Source organism: Moschus berezovskii, chromosome 5, assembly GCF_049115385.1.
Source record: "Moschus berezovskii isolate FMDL1 chromosome 5, NW_MosBer_1.0, whole genome shotgun sequence".
Lineage (NCBI taxonomy): Eukaryota > Metazoa > Chordata > Mammalia > Artiodactyla > Moschidae > Moschus > Moschus berezovskii.
In genome coordinates this window covers 112094171-112113786 of record NC_142464.1, presented here as the reverse complement: position 1 = coordinate 112113786, position 19616 = coordinate 112094171, and the positions used below count along the sequence as shown (strand labels likewise).

The window sequence follows — 19616 nt, the reverse complement described above, 5'->3', positions numbered from 1 at the left end:
CAGAGGGAACAGAGTGAGGGCCCAGGGACAACAGGGTTGCCAGGCTCCCCTCCCAGAGCCCGCCTGAGTCTCGTGGCTCCCTGGACCCCTCTCCTCTCTCAGTGGTTCATGGTCAACGTCTCCCTCTGCCGCCTCCTCCTCAAGATTCCTCCTGACCTCCCAAAGCCACAGGGGGTTGCACATTCACTCCACCTCTCCTCAGGGAAAGACTCTACCAGGACCTGACAGCCATACTCTTTCTAAATCTGCTTGAATCCCTCCCACATGGGGAGCTCATCACCTCTCATTAAGGGCACGGTCCATTTTCATGTTCTGATGCTTAGAAAGTGTTCAGGGCTACGAAGCAGGGATAAAATCCTGCTTCCAGGAGAATTACTTCTGATCCATACACAGTTCCTGACTCCTCTGTGATTTGGTTTCTGCACATGAATCTCTGGGAATCACACTCAGCTTACACACTTACCTGCAGAAGAATCGAGCTGCTACAGGAAGTGTGTGCAATGTTCAGTGTGGCACTAGGTAGGGGTCATTTAAAACCTTACTTCTCTTGCCCGCTGGGAGCCCAAACCCTCTTTGATAACTCCACGCTACCACTGCTCTCCAAAACTTTATTATCGGAGTGATCCTGCATGGAATCCTTACATTTTTGGCCTTAATTTCTCCATCTAGGATAATTTTAGCACTACCTGTTTTGGGTTGAATAGTGTCCTCCCAAAAAACATATGTTGAATTCCTAACCCCTTTAGCTTACGTGACCTAATTGGAAATAAGGCGTTTTCAGAGATTATTGAGGAAAAATTATCATGAGGATGGATATTTATCCATTACAAGTAGGGATAAAAGGAGAAATTGGACCCAGACAGACACAGAGAAAGATGATGTGACGACACAGGGAGAGGTAGGCCGTCTCCAGGCCAAGGACGCCTGAGGCCCTGAGAAGCAGAGAGAAGCCTGGAGCTGACCTTTCCCTGGAAAGGCCGTGTCCAGGGTTAATCTTGGAGTTCTGGCCTCCAGACCTGTGAACAACATTTTCTGTTGTTGGGATCTCCCAGTTTCTAGTACCTTCTTAATTCAGCCTCAGTAAATGAGAAACTGCATCATAGGCTGCTGTGAGGATTAAAGGAAACCCAGAGGGCAGTGGCTCCCTCCAGGCCTGGCGCTTCGCAGATGCAAAGGCAGCATCTGTGTGGTTGTTGAGTGTTTTATTCATTCATGCTCGCTGCCCACCCATCAGAAGAGTCATTATGTCCCGGGTACCCTGAACCCCCCACCACCACCTCTCTGCATTGAGCACGGTTTACTGAGGGCAGGTCTGTGCCAGTCCCTTTGGAGACTCAAAGAAGAAGGCAGCGCCAGCCCAGCTGCAGGGGGAAGGGGACTCAGAGCTGCAGGCATGGCATCCGAGCTGGACCTGCACTCAGCCAGGAGCTAGACCTGCAGGAGGAGAGACCCACTCATGCTGGAGGGCACAGCAGGGCAAAGCTGGGCCTGGGTCATCCCGTGGCCTATGGAGCCGCCAGCATCCCAGTGCTCGGGGGAATAGCAGGGGCTCTGAGATGCAGGAAGGAATAGAGGGGGAAGAAGCAGAGGTGAGTCGGCAGCCGTGGACGCAGCTCATGGCTCACCTGGTCATCCTGCATGGTCTCCTTCAGGTCATAGTCTATCCGGGAGATGACGTGGGCATTGAAGCCTGCCAGGGCAAAGAGGGTGGGGGTCGTGGCGGAGGCGCCAAATGAGTCCACCTGCCAGGAGAACTGCGGCCGGATCCCAAACGTTTCATAGAGAAACCCGTGTCCTTCTGCAAAGAGATCAGCCTTGCTGATAAAAGTGTGGTGGCCCCTCACCCCCCAACTCCCTCAGAGCCCTTGACTTCTCAGGGCTGGAGTGCCTTCCATTTGGCAAGGAGGGTCTTGCTGCTATAGATACTCACACAGAAGTCCGATCCCAGAATCATCTAAACATGCTCTTCTTTATTCATGATTTATGAGCCACCACAAATGAACCAAAGGTCAGGGTGACTGCAGAAAGTCTCCCAGACTTGATAAACCATTAATTAACATTCACCAAGGATTCCCCCAAACATTATTTATCAGCGGGAGTTACAGCCTGCATTTTATGGCGAGAAAAGGAAGACTCAAAGAGCTCAAATCATTGTGTGTGTGTGTGTCTGTCTGTCTGTGTTAGTCACTCAGTCGTGTCCAACTCTTTGCGACCCCATGGACTGTAGCCCGCCAGTCTCCTCTGTCCATGGCACATTCCAGACAAGAGTACTGGAGTGGGTAACCATTCCCTTCTCCAGGGGATCTTTCCAACCCAGGAATCGAATCCTGGATTGAATCCAGGTCTCCTGCATTGCAGGAAGATTCTTTACCATCTGAGCCACCAGGGAAGCCCTCGAGTCACTGGTGTTAAGTCAAACTGCCCTTCATTGATGAGTTGCTCAGGCTGGGACATTGCCTGAGGCCCTGAAGATGATTCCAGGGTCATGGGACAGAGCTGTGATCAGATCCACATACAAGGCCCGTCCAGGAGGAAAGTGGCCGCTGGGAGGCTGGGGAGGACCTGAGGAAGACTTGGAGTCTAGTGCACAGGGGAGGTGATGAGGGTCGGCCAGGCTGTTGGACTGGGGGGGGGGGGCCCTGAGCCCTCAGGGACCACTGGGAGTAGCAGGGGGCGGGAGCAGGAAACAGAGGAGACCAAGAAGGAGCTGCTGGAGGGGGAGGGGAAGACTTGGGGATGGAGGGTCCTGGTGAGGGAGGGCGGGTCAATATCATCACACTGGGCAGGGGAAACAGTTAGTCGTGGAGGGCATACCCTCTCCCCAGAGGGGCAGCCTGAGGAGGGCAGGCCTGATGGCTGCATACTCCATGGCTCAGAATTCATCACTCACAGAATTCTCACTTTGCTCACTGGACACTGACCCAAAGCCAAGGGATGGCGTTTCACTGGTCTGATCAGTCATGGCAAGATCATTTTGTTGTGTCAGATATTTATTTTCACAGACTGTCGAATGGAGAAGTGGGCACAGATTATGGTCGGATCAAAAAAGATGTATGGGTTTCACCTGCTTGAGTTTCAGGACAAGAATCTCCACTTTTTTAGTAAAAAAAAAAAAGAGGAGGTAAGCCTCGCTTGTACCCCTTCTATTCCTTGAATGTGCAAATATGGCTTTATGATGACTGGAGAAGCAGCAGCCATTCTCTGATTATGGGGGCTGTGAAGCGAGAGTTGCTCAGTCGTGTCCGACTCTTTGCGACTCCATGGACCGTCCATGGAATTCTCCAGGCCAGAACACCGAAGTGGGTTGCTGTTTCCTTCTCCAGATTATGTGAGAGAGGATGTGAAAATAAAAGAAACATCAATGGGCTGCAGAATCAGTCCTAAACCTCCCTCCACCCCTTGTTTGAAAGTAAATAGTAAATATCTTAAACACTCAAGTCACTGTTATACAGGTTTTCTAGACTCCAGAGAAAAAACATTCCTGAGATTCCAATGAACAAGTGAATATTGAATGAAACAGCTAATAATCACCCAAGATTTATTTTTCTCTCTGCCATTTAGTAACAGAACCACATAATCCTGCTTAGGGAAGGACAATAGAATTCTAGCTAGAGACTGCATTTCTCAGCTTCCCATGGAAGATAGACCATGTGACTAGGTTCTGAACAATGGATGTCAGCAAAAGTGATGAGGGTAAATTCTGGGTCACCTTCACAAGGTTGCAGCCCGCCGCCATCCCCTTTCCCCCTTCCCTGAGAGGATGGCATTTCAGTGAGGTGAGCCACCTACAGCCAGGCAAGGAGGGCAGAGACACCCTAGGGGATTCAGAGCAAAAGACACAACGTGGAGGCCTGGATTTCTCTGTGACGCAGCGCCCCCTAGTGGCCCAAAAGAGCCTGCAGCCATAAACTTTTCCCCACCAGAGAAGGAACCTTCCATCTTGCTTGAGCCACAGCCACTCGGTGACTTTCATGCACCTGAACATGCGTCCTAATCAGCACAATGACCAGGTCAAGACCCACCTGGCCAGTATGTGGCGGGCAGAGCCAGAATTCAGGGACTGAGATGACAGAGAGGACGAGGGGACGCAGGAAAAGTGGCCGCCACCTCAGCCGGAGAAACCTGCTTCCCTCCTTCTCAGGAGAGAGTTAAACATATTAGATTAAGACTCCCTCAAAACCACAATGACGTGCCATCTCACGCCAGTCAGAATGGCTGCTATCCAAAAGTCTACATGCAATAAACGCTGGAGAGGGTGTGGAGAAGAGGGAACCCTCTTACACTGTTGGTGGGAATGCAAACTAGTACAGCCACTATGGAGAACAGTGTGGAGATTCCTTAAAAAACTGGAAATAGAACTGCCATATGACCCAGAAATCCCACTGCTGAGCATACACACCGAGGAAACCAGAATCGAAAGAGACACGTGTACTCCAGTGCTCATCACAGCACTGTTTATAATAGCCAGGACATGGAGGCAACCTAGATGTCCATCAGCAGATGAATGGGTAAGAAAGCTGTGGTACATATACACAATGGAATGTTACTAAGCTGTTAAAAAGAATGCATTTGAATCAGTTCTAATGAGGTGGATGAAACTGGAGCCTATTATACAGAGTGAAGTAAGCCAGGAAAAAAAACACCAGTACAGTATACTAACGCATGTATATGTAATTTAGAAAGATGTAATGATAACCCTGTATACGAGACAGCAAAAGAGACACAGATGTAAAGAACAGATATTTGGACTCTGTGGGAGAAGACGAGGGTGGGATGATTTGAGAGAATATCATTGAAACATGCATATTGTCATATGTGAAACAGATCGCCAGTCCAGGTTTGATGCATGACACAGGGCGCTCAGGGCCAGTGCACTGGGATGACCCTGAGGGATGGGATGGGGAGGGAGGTGGGAGGGGGGGTTCAGGATTGGGGACACATGTACACCCATGGCTGATTCATGTCAATGTATGGCAAAAACCACTACAATATTGTAAAGTAATTAGCCTCCAATTAAAATAAATTAATTAATTTTAAAAAAAGACTCCCTGTCTCCTGAACTGCCTTGAAGACTGAAGTCAGTAGGGTTGCATCTTGTTCTTAGAACCAGGAGGCTATTGTGGGAGGAAATTGGTGTCCATCCTCTAGGAGTCCTAGGAGCTTGGCTGGCCTTCAGAATATTATTGAGCCTAACAGAGTCCCCTGGGGAGGAGCCACACTACAGGGTTCCACATTCCTTCCCGCCCCAATGATGAGAACCCATGTTTGCTAAGATTCTGGATGCCGTTCTGGAAGGCAGGCCTGCAGGGTCAGCTCTGGAGAGTTCAGCGTGGTGGGAATGGTGGGCTGAGACCCCAGGTGAGGGCTGTCCCCGTGTGGTCACCCCCGAGGAGGGCGGGTCAGCACCCACCCTGTCCCTCTGTGCTCCCACCAGTGTCAGACCAGACCCTGTGCTGAGTCCTGGGGACCCAGAGGAGAATCAGACGACGGTCACTAACAGAGACCACCTATAGTTCCAGGAGCGAGAGGGGGAGGTGATAAGGTACTGGGGCCCAGTGGAGGTACCTGGACCATGAGACCCCTCAGCTGAGTCCAAGATGAGCTGTTTAAGTGGAAAGAACAGGAAACCTTGTGACTGAAAGCACAGGAGACATGTCACTGGAGCAGGGCAGGGGCAGCAGGAAGGAGACAGATGGGAAGGCGGCCAGGTGATGAGACCCGAGGCTGCACTACGGACACTGGGGAGCTTGTATGAAGAGAACGAAAGGGTCGCCACCCCGTTCCCACTTACCTTGCTACGGCTTCACACCGAAAGACCTTTCACAGGAGAAATGAGAAAGTCACGACTTTGGAGTCAGGGAACCAGGTTCAGCACTGACCCTGCAGACCTGCCCGGTGGGGGGGGCTCAGTCTCAGCTTCAGCACCTTCACAGGCACGGGGGTGACAGCCCTCCTCCTAGGTGTGAGCATGCACGAGGGCACAGGGGCAGCTCCTGGCACGCAGGAGGACTCTGTGGCAGGCATCGTGATCACACGTAAAGACAGCAGCATGCAAACACACTGCCATATGTGAAATAGATGGCTAGTGGGAATTTGCTGTATGAGAGGGAGGTCCCAGAGGGAGGGGACGTATGTATGCCTGTGACTGACTCATGTTGATGTGTGGCAGAAACCAACACAATATGGGAAAGAAATTATCCTTCAATTAAAAATAAATAAAATTTTTTAAAAAAGGGATGTGAGTGTCTGAGAAGAAAGGGTTCTGTCGGCAGCACCACCTTTGGGATGGAAGTGGCAAATCTTAAAGTTGAATGAGGTCTAGAAACAGGACAGTAGAAGCTCAGATGACCGAGGGACCCCAGAATAAAGAGGGAAAAGGGAAGATAATGCTGAGGATCTTTAGACAGTATCCAATGCGATTTCGATGTTTGTCCCAGCGGGAAACTGGGGCTCCTCTTTCGTGGAGTGACGGCGGAGTTAGAGCTGCAGCCGGGCCCTAGAGAAAACCTCAGCTGGTCCGCTGGATTTTGCCCTTTTTGGTGGTCGGTGTCTCTCGCAAAATGAGACTGAAAATCGCGAAGCCCGCCTGCAGGGCTGGGGGAAGGGTTGCCTGTGAAAGGCAGCGGGCAGTGGGGAGGGCTGTGCCCCGGCGCGCCGTGCCCGGCGGCGGTCAAGGCGATGACAGGGACGGTGGGGGCAGCGTCAGCGGAGGTGCTGCTCTCACTCGTGGGGCGGGAGTGTCCATCGCGGTGGCGCCGGCCGCGCTGCTGGGGGTCTGGGTGCTCGTGGCGGGGCTTGCGACCACGATGGCTCTGGAGACGGCAGTTGTGGAGATGATGGTGGTGGCGGAAGGGGCGGTGAAACGGCGCTGGTGGTGATGGCGGGGATCGCGGTGTGGCTGATCCTGTTCAGGCTGTCATGAAGGTGGCGGTGGGGTGATGGTGTGGATGTAATGGTTGAGGTTATGGAGGAGGCGGTGTTATTTTTAGTGACGGTGGTGGTGGAAGTGGTGGTGGTGGTGGAGGCGATGCGGAGGCGGTGGTGTTGGAGGTGTGGGAGGGAGGAGGTTTGGGATGGCCTGGGCCATGGTATGTAGGGTTGTGCTGGTGATGGCTGAAGCGGTGGTGTGGGAGGTGATGCTGGTGGTAATGGCGTTGCTGCTGGAGGTGGAGGCGTTGATTTTGGAGGTGGCCTTGGTGGAGTCAGTGGTGGGTGGAGTGATGCCAGAGATGGGATCTAATCTTTGCCTGGCATTTACTAGGGACCCACGCGCTGCACTCACTCTGCTCTATTTGAATTAGCCCAATTTAATCTTGATACCACGGAGAGGGCAATGGCAAGCCACTCCAGTACTCTTGCCTGGAAAATCCAATGGACGGAGGAGCCTGGAAGGCTGCAGTCCCTGGGGTCGCTAAGGGTCGGACACGACTGAGCGACTTCACTTTCACTTTTCACTTTCACACATTGGAGAAGGAAATGGCAGCCCACTCCAGTGTTCTTGCCTGGAGAATCCCAGGGACAGGGGAGCCTGGTGGGCTTCCGTCTATGGGGTCACACAGAGTCGGACACGACTGGGGTGACTTAGCAGCAGCAGCAGCAGCAATCTTGATACCAACCCTTTAAGGGAGGTTTTACTTCCTTATCAGACTCATTCATGGAGGAGGAAACTGAGGCTTCAAGAGGTTACGTCACTTGCTCTGGATCACAGGTGGTAATTCGCAGAGTCGGGATACAGCCAGTCAACCCGTCTGGTCTAAAATCACACTCTTACCAGCTGCACTCAAGGGCACAAGCATGGACATGGCACCAGCCAATCACAGTGTTTACTGATCAGAGTCTCCTTTTAGAGGGGAAGATGAAGCCCAGGAGCAAGGCTCACACACCCAGTCCCAGCCTAACAGGAGACCCAAGGGACCCCAGGTCTGGGGAGGGGTAATCAGACCTGTGAGCTGGAGGATCTGGTCATCGACATGGGTCACGGCCTCATCGTGCATGACCTGGCCTCCAAGGACAAACTCCAGGCGTCCTTGGTCCACAAGCTGGCAGACCTTGGAATTGTGGGCAGAGAGAAAAAGCCAGGTTACAGCCCCTGAGCTGAACCTGGTTGTGTTTGCTGGGGACATGCCTATAGCATCTCATGGTCCTTCCTTCAAACTTCAAACCTTCATTTATTCTGCAAAAGCAGGACCCTGTCTGTCCTGGTCAGCAGTGTGTCCAGTACCTAGACCAATACCTGGCCCATGGCTGCTGCTTCATCAAATATATATATAAGCACATGTGTTTAATATTTTGCTTATGAAATCATGTCAGCCTTCTGGATACTTGGGCTTCCCAGGTGGTGCAGTGGTAAAAGAATCCCCCTGCCAATGGAGGAGACTCAAGAGATGCAGGTGTAATCCCTGGGTTGGAAAGATGCCCCTGGAGAAGGGAATGGCAATCCACACCAGTATTCTTGCCTGGAGAATTCCATGGACAGAGGAACCTGGTGGGCTACAGTCCATAGGGTCACAAAGAGTTGGACTGGACTGAGTGACTAAAACTTTCACCTTTATATAATCATCCATATCAGGAAATTTAACATTAATAATGCTGCTGTCGAATTCATAGACTTTATTCAAATTTTGCCATTTGTTCCATTTGATGTCCTTTCTTTGGTGTAAGAGTCAATCTAGGACCATGACTTGCTTTTAATGTCATTTCTCTTTATTATCCTTTAATTCACAACACTTCCTGAGCCTTGCTTTTTCTTTCATTGGACTAATAATTCTGGGGATTATCAGCTAGCTATTCTGTATGTGTCTGTGTGTATGTGCTCAGTCATATCCTGCTCTTTGTGATCCCAAAGATCCTCTTTCCATGGAATTTTCCAGGCAAGAATATTGGAGTGCGTTGCCATTTCCAATCCAGGGGATCTTCCTGACCCAAGAATCTAACCCATGGATCTTGCATCTCCTGCATTGGCAGGTGGATTCCTTACCACTGTACCATCTGGGATATTTTGTATAATGTCCTTCAGATTGCATTTGTCATGATTGGATGACAAATATTTTAAAATACATAAATTAAGGGAGGAATGGAAATATAAATAAGGCCAAAGACTATGGCAGTGAGACCACCATGCTGTTTATAGACTGTACTTTGATTGCTGAAGGTGTAGTATTAGTAGTTCACTCGAGAAATTTTGAATAACACCTGCTGTGTACTGTTTTAAATGAGCACTGTGAAATGAAAATGTCTCCTTCCATATTAATCAATAAGGAATGCCACAGCCATCAGCGATTTCTGGCCTTCAAATGTGAATGAGAACTCCCAAAACTGCGATCCAGCGATGCTGTCCCCCCTCCACGGTGATTGCTGAGGAGCTGGGGGAACGCAAGAAGCCAGGTGAACAGGGAAACTGGATTGGCCCCAGATAGCTAAAGTGCATATGAAAGAAGTGAATTCAGTGAGCCCCGAGACTTGCATCTTCCCATAGGAAGAATGCTGAATTCCTTAACTTGATACCTGACCTTTGATGTTCAGACTGCCTGCTTTCTTTGTTGCAAAGTTGTATAACCTGACTTCTCCCCTTCCTCCTTGGAGCAGCTTTCTCAGAGCTACTGCGATGCTGTCTCCTGGGCTCAGAGTCCTAAACATTCCCGTTAAATAAAGTAACCCTCTACTTTCAGGTCGTGACTGTCTTTTTTAGTCGACAGCACCTGTTGGCACCAGTCACTGTCCACCCAGTGAGGATTCAGCCAAAACAAAGCAGGAAAAAACACTGGCTTCCAGGGCTATACCATGGAGTTGCCTGCCCAGACCACGTGTTTAACTGGGGGTAAGAGACAGACAACTGATTTGGGGGTATCCATGAAAAGGAGTGAGGACTGCCCGCTGGAGACCCTAAAGAGTTATGCTTCGAGTCAGGATACCTGACCCAGAATCCCACCTGGTTGGTATAAATGTGTGACCATGAGCCAGTTGCCTGCCCTCTCTGAACCTGGATCAGCTCTGTACAGCATTGTCAGTATTCCAACCATACTGCCCATTGCAAGGAGTCAATTCAGTAATGTGTACAAAATCCTGGCAAGCACCTGGCACGTGGGAGAGCCCGTGTAATGGGCTCTCAGCTCCAAAAGTTGCAGATTCCCATCCCCTCTCAGGGTGCGGGTAGGGAGGAGTGGGGGGACAAACTGGTGGACACCCTGTTTCACCATTTGAGCTTTGCTACCTTGAGCAAGACTCTGGGCCTCTGGGTCTCACCACCAGGGACTATTCCAGAGAAAGGTGAAGCCTGGAGGGGCCAAGCAAGCACCAAAGAGGCATCCCAGGTGCTTCCATCATGTGGTTACTCCAAGTACAGCCTCTCTGAGGAGGGCGGTCACTCCCACTGTAGATGCGGCTGACAGAGGCCACTGGCCACCTGTGATCACCCAGGGAGGTAGGGGAGCAGGACCTGGTCCCAGGCTGCCCTCCGTGGAGCAGGGCCTCTTACTCCCTGTGATGAGTAAAACCAATCTGCCTCCGGCCTTGAAACCACAGGGACTGTGGCACCCCCTGGCTGGGTCACCAGCTCCCGTCCCCACGGGGCCACACAGATGTGTAAATGAAGGCAGAGAGTGTGGACACAGGGACCCCCTGGAGTGCCCAGTGTCAGAGGTGACCCCATTCACACCAGCTGAGCGCCAGCGGGGTTGCCACAGCTGCAATGAATAGCCAGAAAGGCGGATTAAACACAAACCTATCTCCTGGGCATGGGGCTGACCACACTCTCATCTAAACTCTGAGAAGAGCCCCGGAGAGTTTAGGGCCTCCTGGTTTACACAGCACAGCCCTGGACACAGAGAGCACTGTCCCAGGAGCCTCCTGAAGGGTCATCACTGGGTCCCCCAGGCCACTCCTCTCTCACCTCCCCGGCGAGGACCACCCCGGAGGGCAGCATTACCTGGACTTTCTGCGTGGCTGACGCGACGCCATCCCACCACAGCCGGAAGAACTCCTGGTCCACGATGATGAACCTGTGCTGCTTATTACGGGTCAGGTCCTCCACCACCGAGGTGTAGACTTCGGTGACATAAGCCTGCATGTTCTCCTAGACCGGGGGGAGGGGAAGGGGGACACCATCACACCAGCTCCATCGGGAATCCTGGAGGCCAAGGAGGAAAATCCAGGGACCTACAGTGTCGGGGGGCCCCTGGCACTCACACCACCTGCCCAGGACCCTGCCCTCTGCTCTCACTGCTGTTCCAGCAAGGGAGCCTCTGTGCCCACTCTGTGCAGATGCACGATAAACGGTGCTCTGGGAGAAGGACACGGGTGGACACTCCTTGATGGGAAGGTGCTCTCCTGGGGAGACACATGTGGAAACAGATCATGGCACTGTATGTGACAGAGGGACATGCCGGCCAGGCCCAGGGTCAGGGACAGCCTCCCAGATGGACATGCTGGGTGGCCCTGAGGTTGCCATGGGAGGACAGACCAGTCAAACCCAGGGGCCCCAGGGGAGAGGTCCAGGGACTCAGAAGGGTTTCCTTGGGCTGGAATGATGGGGGTGTGGGTGCTGGGAGATGAAGCTGAGGGGAACTGACCCCCCGGGTTGTCCCTGTGGATCTACCTGCCTCCCCCCAGGCAGGGAGCCCCCAGGCTGGGGCCGCGCCTGCTTCCCATCTGGGTCAGCCTGGCTCACCGTGGAGCCCGGAGATGCTGGTTAAAGGAATGCAAAGAGCACTGGGCAGGGAGTCAGCAGGCATGGTGGCTGTTTCTCATGACCTTGAGCAGCCCCGATCCTCCCTGGGCCTCAGTTTCCCCTTCTGTAAACTGGGAGTGGCAATCATGCTTCCCTGCAAGTCAGCACTCCACACACCTATGGGTGCCCCGCCCAACAGAGGCTGCCCAGTGGGCCCAGGACCAGATTCAACACAGTCTCAAGGCTCTTGCTGCCCCTCTCTCTTTAAAATGAGCTACTGTCTTATATCCACTATCACAGAGCGACTTTGTTCATTTATTCACGTATTTACTTTCTCCTTCCAAAAAACACCTCTAGGAGGTTGGTGAGTGCATTCATGCGAAGTCACTCCAGTCGTGTCTGATTCTTTGCGACCCCATGAACTGTAGCCCGCCAGGGTCCTCTGTGCGTGGGATTCTCCAGGCAAGAATGCTGGAGTGGGTTGCCACACCCTCCTCCAGGGGATCTTCCTGATCCAGGGATGGAACCTATGTCTCCTGAATTGGCAGGCAGGTTCTTTACCACTAGCACTGCCTGGAAAGCCCAAGGAGGTAGGTAATAATACCCAACCACTTGCCCCAGAAACCTAAGGAAATCAGGGTCTTTTTATCTTTTTTTTCTGCCCTCGTTCATTCATTCCTTCAACATATTTTCATGGAGTGTCTATCCCATCCACGAGGCAGCTTGAGGATACATCCATAGACATAGTCAATGGATGAAGCCTCTTCCCCACGGAACTGAGGCTCAAGTGGGGAAAACAGACATTCAACAAGCCAGTAAGTAAAATGTACTAAAGGGAAGTGTTTAAAAACTGATGAATGGAGACAGTATAGGTGATACACACCTACTTTATTTAATACTTCCCTAAGCAGTCTCCTTGAGCACAATTCAGAATGGAGTGTGTGGCAGAAAGGTTTTAGAAGATCAAAAATATTCTCTAAGGGGAAGGAAGGAAAAGGAAGAGGAAAGTTGGGGCCATATACTCTGTCTTGTTGGACAAAACGTACAGGGAAATAAGATTCACACTTGAGATTGACTTGGTCACTAGGATCTCGCTGCTCCACAGACTATTTCTGGAACATTTACAGGGACAAGAAAGTTACCCAAGATTCGGTTTACTGATGTGACCTCCCAGACAAGAGAGTGCCTATATATTGGGCCTAGAAAATGCTCTCAATGTTCTCAACGGAAGGATGGGGGAAATGGGATAGGGGAATAGATAGGGATGTCAGGAAGAACTCAGCAAGAAAGCACTTTTAAGGAACAACCAGGAGGAAGAGAGAGACGGGTCTTGCAGGCCTCTGGGAGGAAAGCCTTTGCGGCAGAGGGAACAGCCAGTGCGAAGACACCTACCTCCCATCAGAGGTGGACATCAGGGCACAGAGAGGGTGCCCTGGATGAGAAACGTTACCATGGCCTGACACATGGCCGTGCACACTCCATCTAACTTTGCAACCTTTGATTCTCCCTAGCACACATGGGGTTGGAGAAGGCAATGGCAAGCCACTCCAGTACTCTTGCCTAGAAAATCCCATGGACAGAGGAGCCTTGTAGGCTGCAGTCCATGGGGTCGCTACTAGTCGGACAAGACTGAGCGACTTCACTTTCACTTTTCACTTTCACACATTGGAGAAGGAAATGGCAACCCACTCCAGTGTTCTTGCCTGGAGAATCCCAGGGATGGCGGAACCTGGTGGGCTGCCATCTATGGGGTGGCACAGAGTCAGACACGACTGAAGTGACTTAGCAGCAGCAGCAGCACACATGGGGAAGGTGAGGTTGAGAGACAGGAGGTGACCAGCGCAAAGTCTGCTACTCAGCCAGTCGCTAGCAGGGCAGGACTTGAATCCAGGCTGATTCCAGATGCTGTAGGTGGACCCCAGGCTGCAAACCTGGCACAGGATCCGTAATGGAGAAGGAAGCTACAGCTTCGGAGGTGGCAAGGGGAGTGGCGCCAGGCACCTACCTGGACGGTATGGAGCCAGCCCACATCCAGGTGGCTGTGGGGCACCACGAAGACCCTGATTGTGGCCTCAGGCAGGGTGCCCAGAAGCCACAGTAAGAGCAGCTGCGTGAGCACTGACCCCATCCTAGAGGCCTGCAGACTGGGCTGGGTCTGGTAGTTTCAAAGACCTCTGGTTTAGCAACGGGGCACACTGGGCAGCACCGGCTCTCTACTCCTCGTGGGAGGGATTGGGTGGGGGAAGTGGGAGGCAGGGGCCCAGGTGATGTGGCCGGCACTGGCTGACTCCCTCTCAGCACTCCACCCCACCTCCAATTTCCTGTCCCTCCCTTTCCAACTTTAAGCCAGATTCCAGATGCCACCTCCTTCCCAGATTCCCTCTTTCTGGCCAGAGTTCCCCTCACTCCAATGTGTAAGCCTCTGCCTTGGACCTCTGGCAGCCTTTCCCACGAGGCATCCCAGACCCCACCTACCCCAGCCCCTCTTAATTCAGACTCTGTCCTGCAAACCTCAACACTCAGTAAGGGCCACCACCAGAATCCTGCCCTGATAGTCATTCCCGTTGGGGGCCTTGCAAAAGGGATTGTTACTTCCATTTTAAGGAGGAAAGCTGGGTTTCCCAAATTGTATCTGACTCACCTAAGACAGTAGAAATAGAGGAGGAACAAGACTGCTTAAAACTTTCAGAATTAGATCTGGATCAGAAATAGTGCCTTTGGCAAGATGCCTAATCTCCCAGGGTCTCAGCATCCCATACATAAAATGGGCTGGCCATAGAGGAACCGGGGGTCAGTGACAGAATGCACAGGAGGTGACAACCTCGGGGACTCCTTCCTGGAGGATGGCTGATCACAATGGTGCAAACTGGAGGGGCCAGAGTGTTGCTTAGAACTCTCTCTGTACCCCCTGAACTGGGGGCCAGGGATACATGGGGTGGGCTTCTGTCTGAGATCCAAATGCCCGAGGGGCATTTCCTATCATGACCGGAGCTGAGACTCATTCTCCCTTCTGGCCACCTTGTCCACCCATTCAGCAGATACCACTGGCGAACACGGTCTCCGAGCAAGTCTTCATCCTCTCTGTCCCGTCTCCCTTCCTTGGCCCACATCTGACATGATTTGACCTTGACTTTCCTCCTGTTGAGAACAGGGTCTTGTTTCTTTTCTCTTTGTAGCTGGTGGGCGTGTGACTCACTAGTAACCGACAGAATGTAGATAAGATGCCCTGTGTGACTTGGAGGCTGTCAGAAGCGGCAAGGTGGACTTTGCCTTGGTCCCTGGGGCACTCACGTGTGGAGCCGGGGCCGCCATGCTGCGAGGAAGCCCAAACCAGGCCACGTGGGAAGGAGACGTGGAGAAGCCCTGAGAGCCCTTCGAGAGGGAGAGGCAGGCCAGCCCCGCTGCTCCAGCCCCACGTGGCCGTACCCACGTGGAGACCTCACGCTGTGCCACACACGTGTGCATTCTTGTCCTTTCCTCCAGGCCTGTGCGTTAGCTGTTCTTGCTGCAACTCACTCGAGGTCAGATCTGATACTTATACCCCCACCTACCACCCACCCATGCCTCTCACCTCCAGCGAGCACCTCGGCTGGAAATGATGACTGACCTGGTGGGGGATGCCCAGAGCCTCGTTCCCGAGGGCCTGACCCTTGGTCAGCATGTCTTCCTGAGTCACAGCACTCACCTGTCCATTTACCTTCCCCATCAGGAAAAGGCCAGAGACGCACACATCTGTTACCATCCGAGCCTTCTCTGCCGCCCTGTGTTCAGCCCACCTGACCTGCCTCCTCCTGTGGTCTCCATCGTGATCCCCACTAGAATGCTGGCCTTCCGCTCATCTGCTGGTCTCTTGGCACAAGCAGTCCAAAGGGACCAGGGCCACCAGTAGGTTATCACCTGGTGGATACATCCTTCCTTTGGATGCCAACCTCTGAACCTGCAGAGTCCAGAGTCACGCATGTGAGACTCCAATTCCCAAGTAGGTCGCGGGGAGTGATGATACACGAGGCCCCTCCTGTTCCCATCTCACATATTCTACCCACTGGGGACCCCGTGCACTGGCCATGGATTTGGGGTGTGCATGCCTCCTGGAGGATGGTGCCCCAGAGTCACGGGTGCCGTCTCCAGTCTCCGGCTCACCTGAACCTTCAACTGGCCACTCCATTCGTCACTCAGGCCTGCAGCGTCTGGAAACTGGGCCCACAGTGGGAGCAGAAGACCCCATGGTCATGCGTCCCCGTCACATCTCCTTACTGAAATGCACACACTCCCTGGTGTCACCGTGTCCTCTCTTGGAGACTCACTCTGGACAAATCCAGCAGTGAAGTCACAGCACATTCAAGCAGCCTGTGGAGTGGCCACATAGGGATCCACTGAGGCATCCTGCCCACAGACAGAACTATGTCCCCAGCCAGGAGGGTCAGCTGCCGATCCTCCAGGACAGCTCCAGCTCCAACACTCCCAAGCAACATCTTGACCTCAACCACATGAAAGACCAGGAGCCAGAAATTCCCAGCTAAGCTGCTCCTGGATTCTTCACCCCAGAGGCTCGCATGATGACAGCGCTTTACTGTCCTTAAGCCACAGTCCTCTGAACACAAATCAGTATCGCCCTCTCCCAGGTGTCCAGTCCTGTGTGTGAATAAGCACCTAGGGAAAGGCCGGGAAGTCATCACCATATGCCCTTCTCAGGGTCTTACAGAGTCCTTCTCCCAGGGACACACACAGTCTCCCCTCCAGTCAATGGATTTTGGGTTTGAAAACTGGCTCTGGTCTGGTGGGCTTCCCTGGTGGCTCAGACCAACAGGTAAAGAATCCGCCTGCAATGCAGGAGACCCAGGTTCAACTCCTGGGTCAGGAAGATCCCCTGGAGAAGGGAATGGCAACCCACTCCAGTATTCTTGCCTGGAGACTCCCAAGAACAGTGGAGCCTGGTGCACTATAGTCTATGGGGTCGCAGAGTTGGACGTGACTAAATGACTAAGCACGCACATGCGTCTGCTCTGGAATCTAGAAAGGGGTTGGGACTTTCAGTAGCAGTCTGCCTTTGACCTTCTAAACCACTGATCCTCAATTGCTTCTCAGAGGACATGCTGACAGTCACCCATGTCATCTGTCCATCTATTTTACCCTTAGGCATCCCGCTTCCTGGTAACCATCCCCATGGTCAGAAGAGGGTCTTGCTGCCATTTTGACCTTGTCACAGTAATTGCACTGACCTTGCTTCTGACAATCACATACAGGCACCTGGCCTCTCCTTTCAGCATCGTGCCACTGGCAGTGCCACCAGGAAGACCTCTCTGCAAAGGCTTGTCTCCCTTTAGCCCCAGCCTACAGGGGCAGCCCCCACCCTGAGCTTGTCGATGATGTCAGTGCCTGGTAAACCGAGTATCCTCCGGGCCTCCTGGGGAACACTGTCTGAGCTCACCTACCACCTTCACTGCAGCCCCTTCCTACGTCTCTGCATCATTAATCCCTTTCCCCTCCGTCTGCCATGTAGAGCTGGCATCTCTTCTTCACACACGTGGACCAACACTGACCAGCTTCAGGGCATCTTTGCAGCCTGTCAGTCTGCCTCCTGCTGTGAAGTCCTTTCTGGCTGGCGTTTATTCTACTTTGGCTGTCACAACAGGTAACACAGAGGGGGCTTAAACAGCAGACATGTATTTTCTCACAGTCTGGAGGCGACAAGATCCTTGGGGGGGTTGTGGTAGGGGAAGCTTTTATAACGGCCTCAGAGGCTCACTGTGCTTCACTAAGAGGGTGACATTTTCCTTTAAGAAATGTCCCCTATGGGGACAGACTATGGCACAGGAGTAGCTCTTTCAAGAACAGGCTCTGTTATGCCCAGCCCAGAAGAGACTACTTGAGGTTGCACGTTCTTTATTTTTTTTTTTTTTTGAGTTTTTAAAAAATGAATTTATTTTTTAATTGAAGGATAATTGCTTTACAAAATTTTATTGTTTTCTGTCAAACCTCAACATTAATGAACCACAGGTATACATATATCCCCTCCCCTCCCTCCCATCTGCTTTCAGGTAGCAAACTTGTCAAGCAGAAGAGTTGGTGTCACATGTTTTGGCGATTCCAATGAAATGCACCACAAAATCTACATTGAACCCAAGCACTGTGAGAAAAACACAGGGTACTAGCACCCTCCCCACAGCAATGCCAACTTGTTCCCAGTGTTACATGTGGCTGCCGGCCTGTGGCGCATTCTTGCCCTGGGCCGTAGCTGCCCATGAGTGTGAAGCATGGCTTGTTCTGGATGATCTAGAGGAAGAACAGCCCGGCTCTTTCTTGCGCTGCGTGGGAGTTTGTGAGACGGACACACTGGTACCATTTCCATTTCATCCTTGGGACATCAATGTTCTCTGTTCTCTAGAGCAAGTGACCAGCCTGGGGATTCACAATTCCCTTGATGGGCAGACTTCCCCTGGCTGCCCCCAGTGCCAAGAATGTCCCTACAGCAGGGTGGACCCCGCTTCCTCTTGCTTCCAACACTCCCAGTGTCTGCCCTCTGTGTGCATCTCAGACCCTCCAGGACTTGTCCTACCTGCCTTTTTGGTCTCACTTCCCACACCCTCTTCTGCTCCATTTCATCCAGAAGCTGCTGGAAGGCCCACTGCCCACCATCATGACGAACCTTTCCCGCTGTTTTCTGTTGTGTCTACTCCACGTGGAAGGTGACTTCTACCTGACAGTGCGGTTGCATGACCAAATCCTCGTTACACGGCCAAGCCCTTTGCAGCCTCAGGCCCTTTGCATGTGCTGCTCTCTATCCTGGGAAGCATCTCCCTCCGCTTTCTGTTGGGCAGGTTGCTCTTCTTCTCTTCTCCCCACTCCGAGACACCTTCCATGGACCTTCCACCTCCTCCTCCGTAGCATTTACTGATGAACACAATTGTGTATTAATTTTTTGTTTACTTAGCACTCTCCTCACCCACTAGACTACAGGCTTCAACAGGCTCCAGTTTGTTCTCTTCTGTATCAGCACCTGGGACAAAGCAGGAGCCCTTTATCGTTCGTGTGGAAAGAACACATGAATGTCACTGTCATGGACATGGATGTCCCCTTATACCCTGGATGACATGTGTGATACTCATGATGCAGCGTATAAAGCTCAGCTCAGCTCAACAGCCCACCCCAACTCCACTTCTCCCTGCTGTGTGAAAAGGACACTGAACCTTGGTGCAGGGTGACACACAACTCCTGGTGGCCTGACTCAGAGCCCCAGGCTTCTGATCTGTACAGTGGGGATACGTAGGTCTGCCCATAGGGTGGTTTAGACATTAAGCTGTTGGGGCTATAAAGTGGCTGCCCAATACCTGACTATAGAGAGCACTCCGCTCACACATAGCAGATCCCTCCCCTGACCCTGGGCTGCAAGGCTGCTGTGGGTCATCTTCTCAACTTTTCATCAGTAAACAACCACTGAACTCTGACTCTGTGCTGGAGGTGAGAGAGCAGATGTGTTGCTTCCAGGATGTCCTCGCTAGGGAGTGAGGCCTTGGCCCTGATGGACTCTGCCCAGAGGAGAAGCAGCTCTGATGACCTGGGGGCTCCTGGAGAATCCTGGAAGCCTTCCTGGAAGAGGGGACAGAGTGCTGAGGAGTTGGCTGTCAGCCACTAGTCCCGGGCCATGTTGTGGATGGAGAGTCACGGGGAGGTTGGGAGCTTGCAGGCTCTTTCTGTCTCTGTGCTTCTTCTCCTTTCAAAGCTCAAGCTGGCCCCTCTCCCTGGCCCTCTCGCTTCCCTCCTTTCCTGGGGCTAGGGGTGGTTCAGGGAAGGCACCTTGGGAACATTAGCACCCCGAGGGGTATTTTTTGCCCGTGTTGAGGGAGGTACCTGGGACCAGATCACCACCAGGCCTTCAAGATCTGGTCTGGGGCACCTCTGTTCTCCTCCTTGGAACTGGCTTCAGAGTCCCCCCAACCCTATAGGGCATTCT

At 52.4% G+C, this 19616-nt stretch overlaps 1 protein-coding gene across 1 annotated transcript in view; it reads right to left on the bottom strand.

Moving 5' to 3' along the window:
* LOC129561894 (epididymis-specific alpha-mannosidase) overlaps positions 1-14977 on the bottom strand; it is a 45189-nt gene extending 30212 nt beyond the window's left edge. Inside the window, 5 exon segments of the mRNA XM_055434746.2 lie at positions 1626-1798; positions 7943-8048; positions 10925-11071; positions 13671-13820; positions 14957-14977. Coding sequence (XP_055290721.2) covers positions 1626-1798; positions 7943-8048; positions 10925-11071; positions 13671-13820; positions 14957-14977 — 597 coding nt within the window.
* Positions 14978-19616: the final 4639 nt, after the last annotated feature.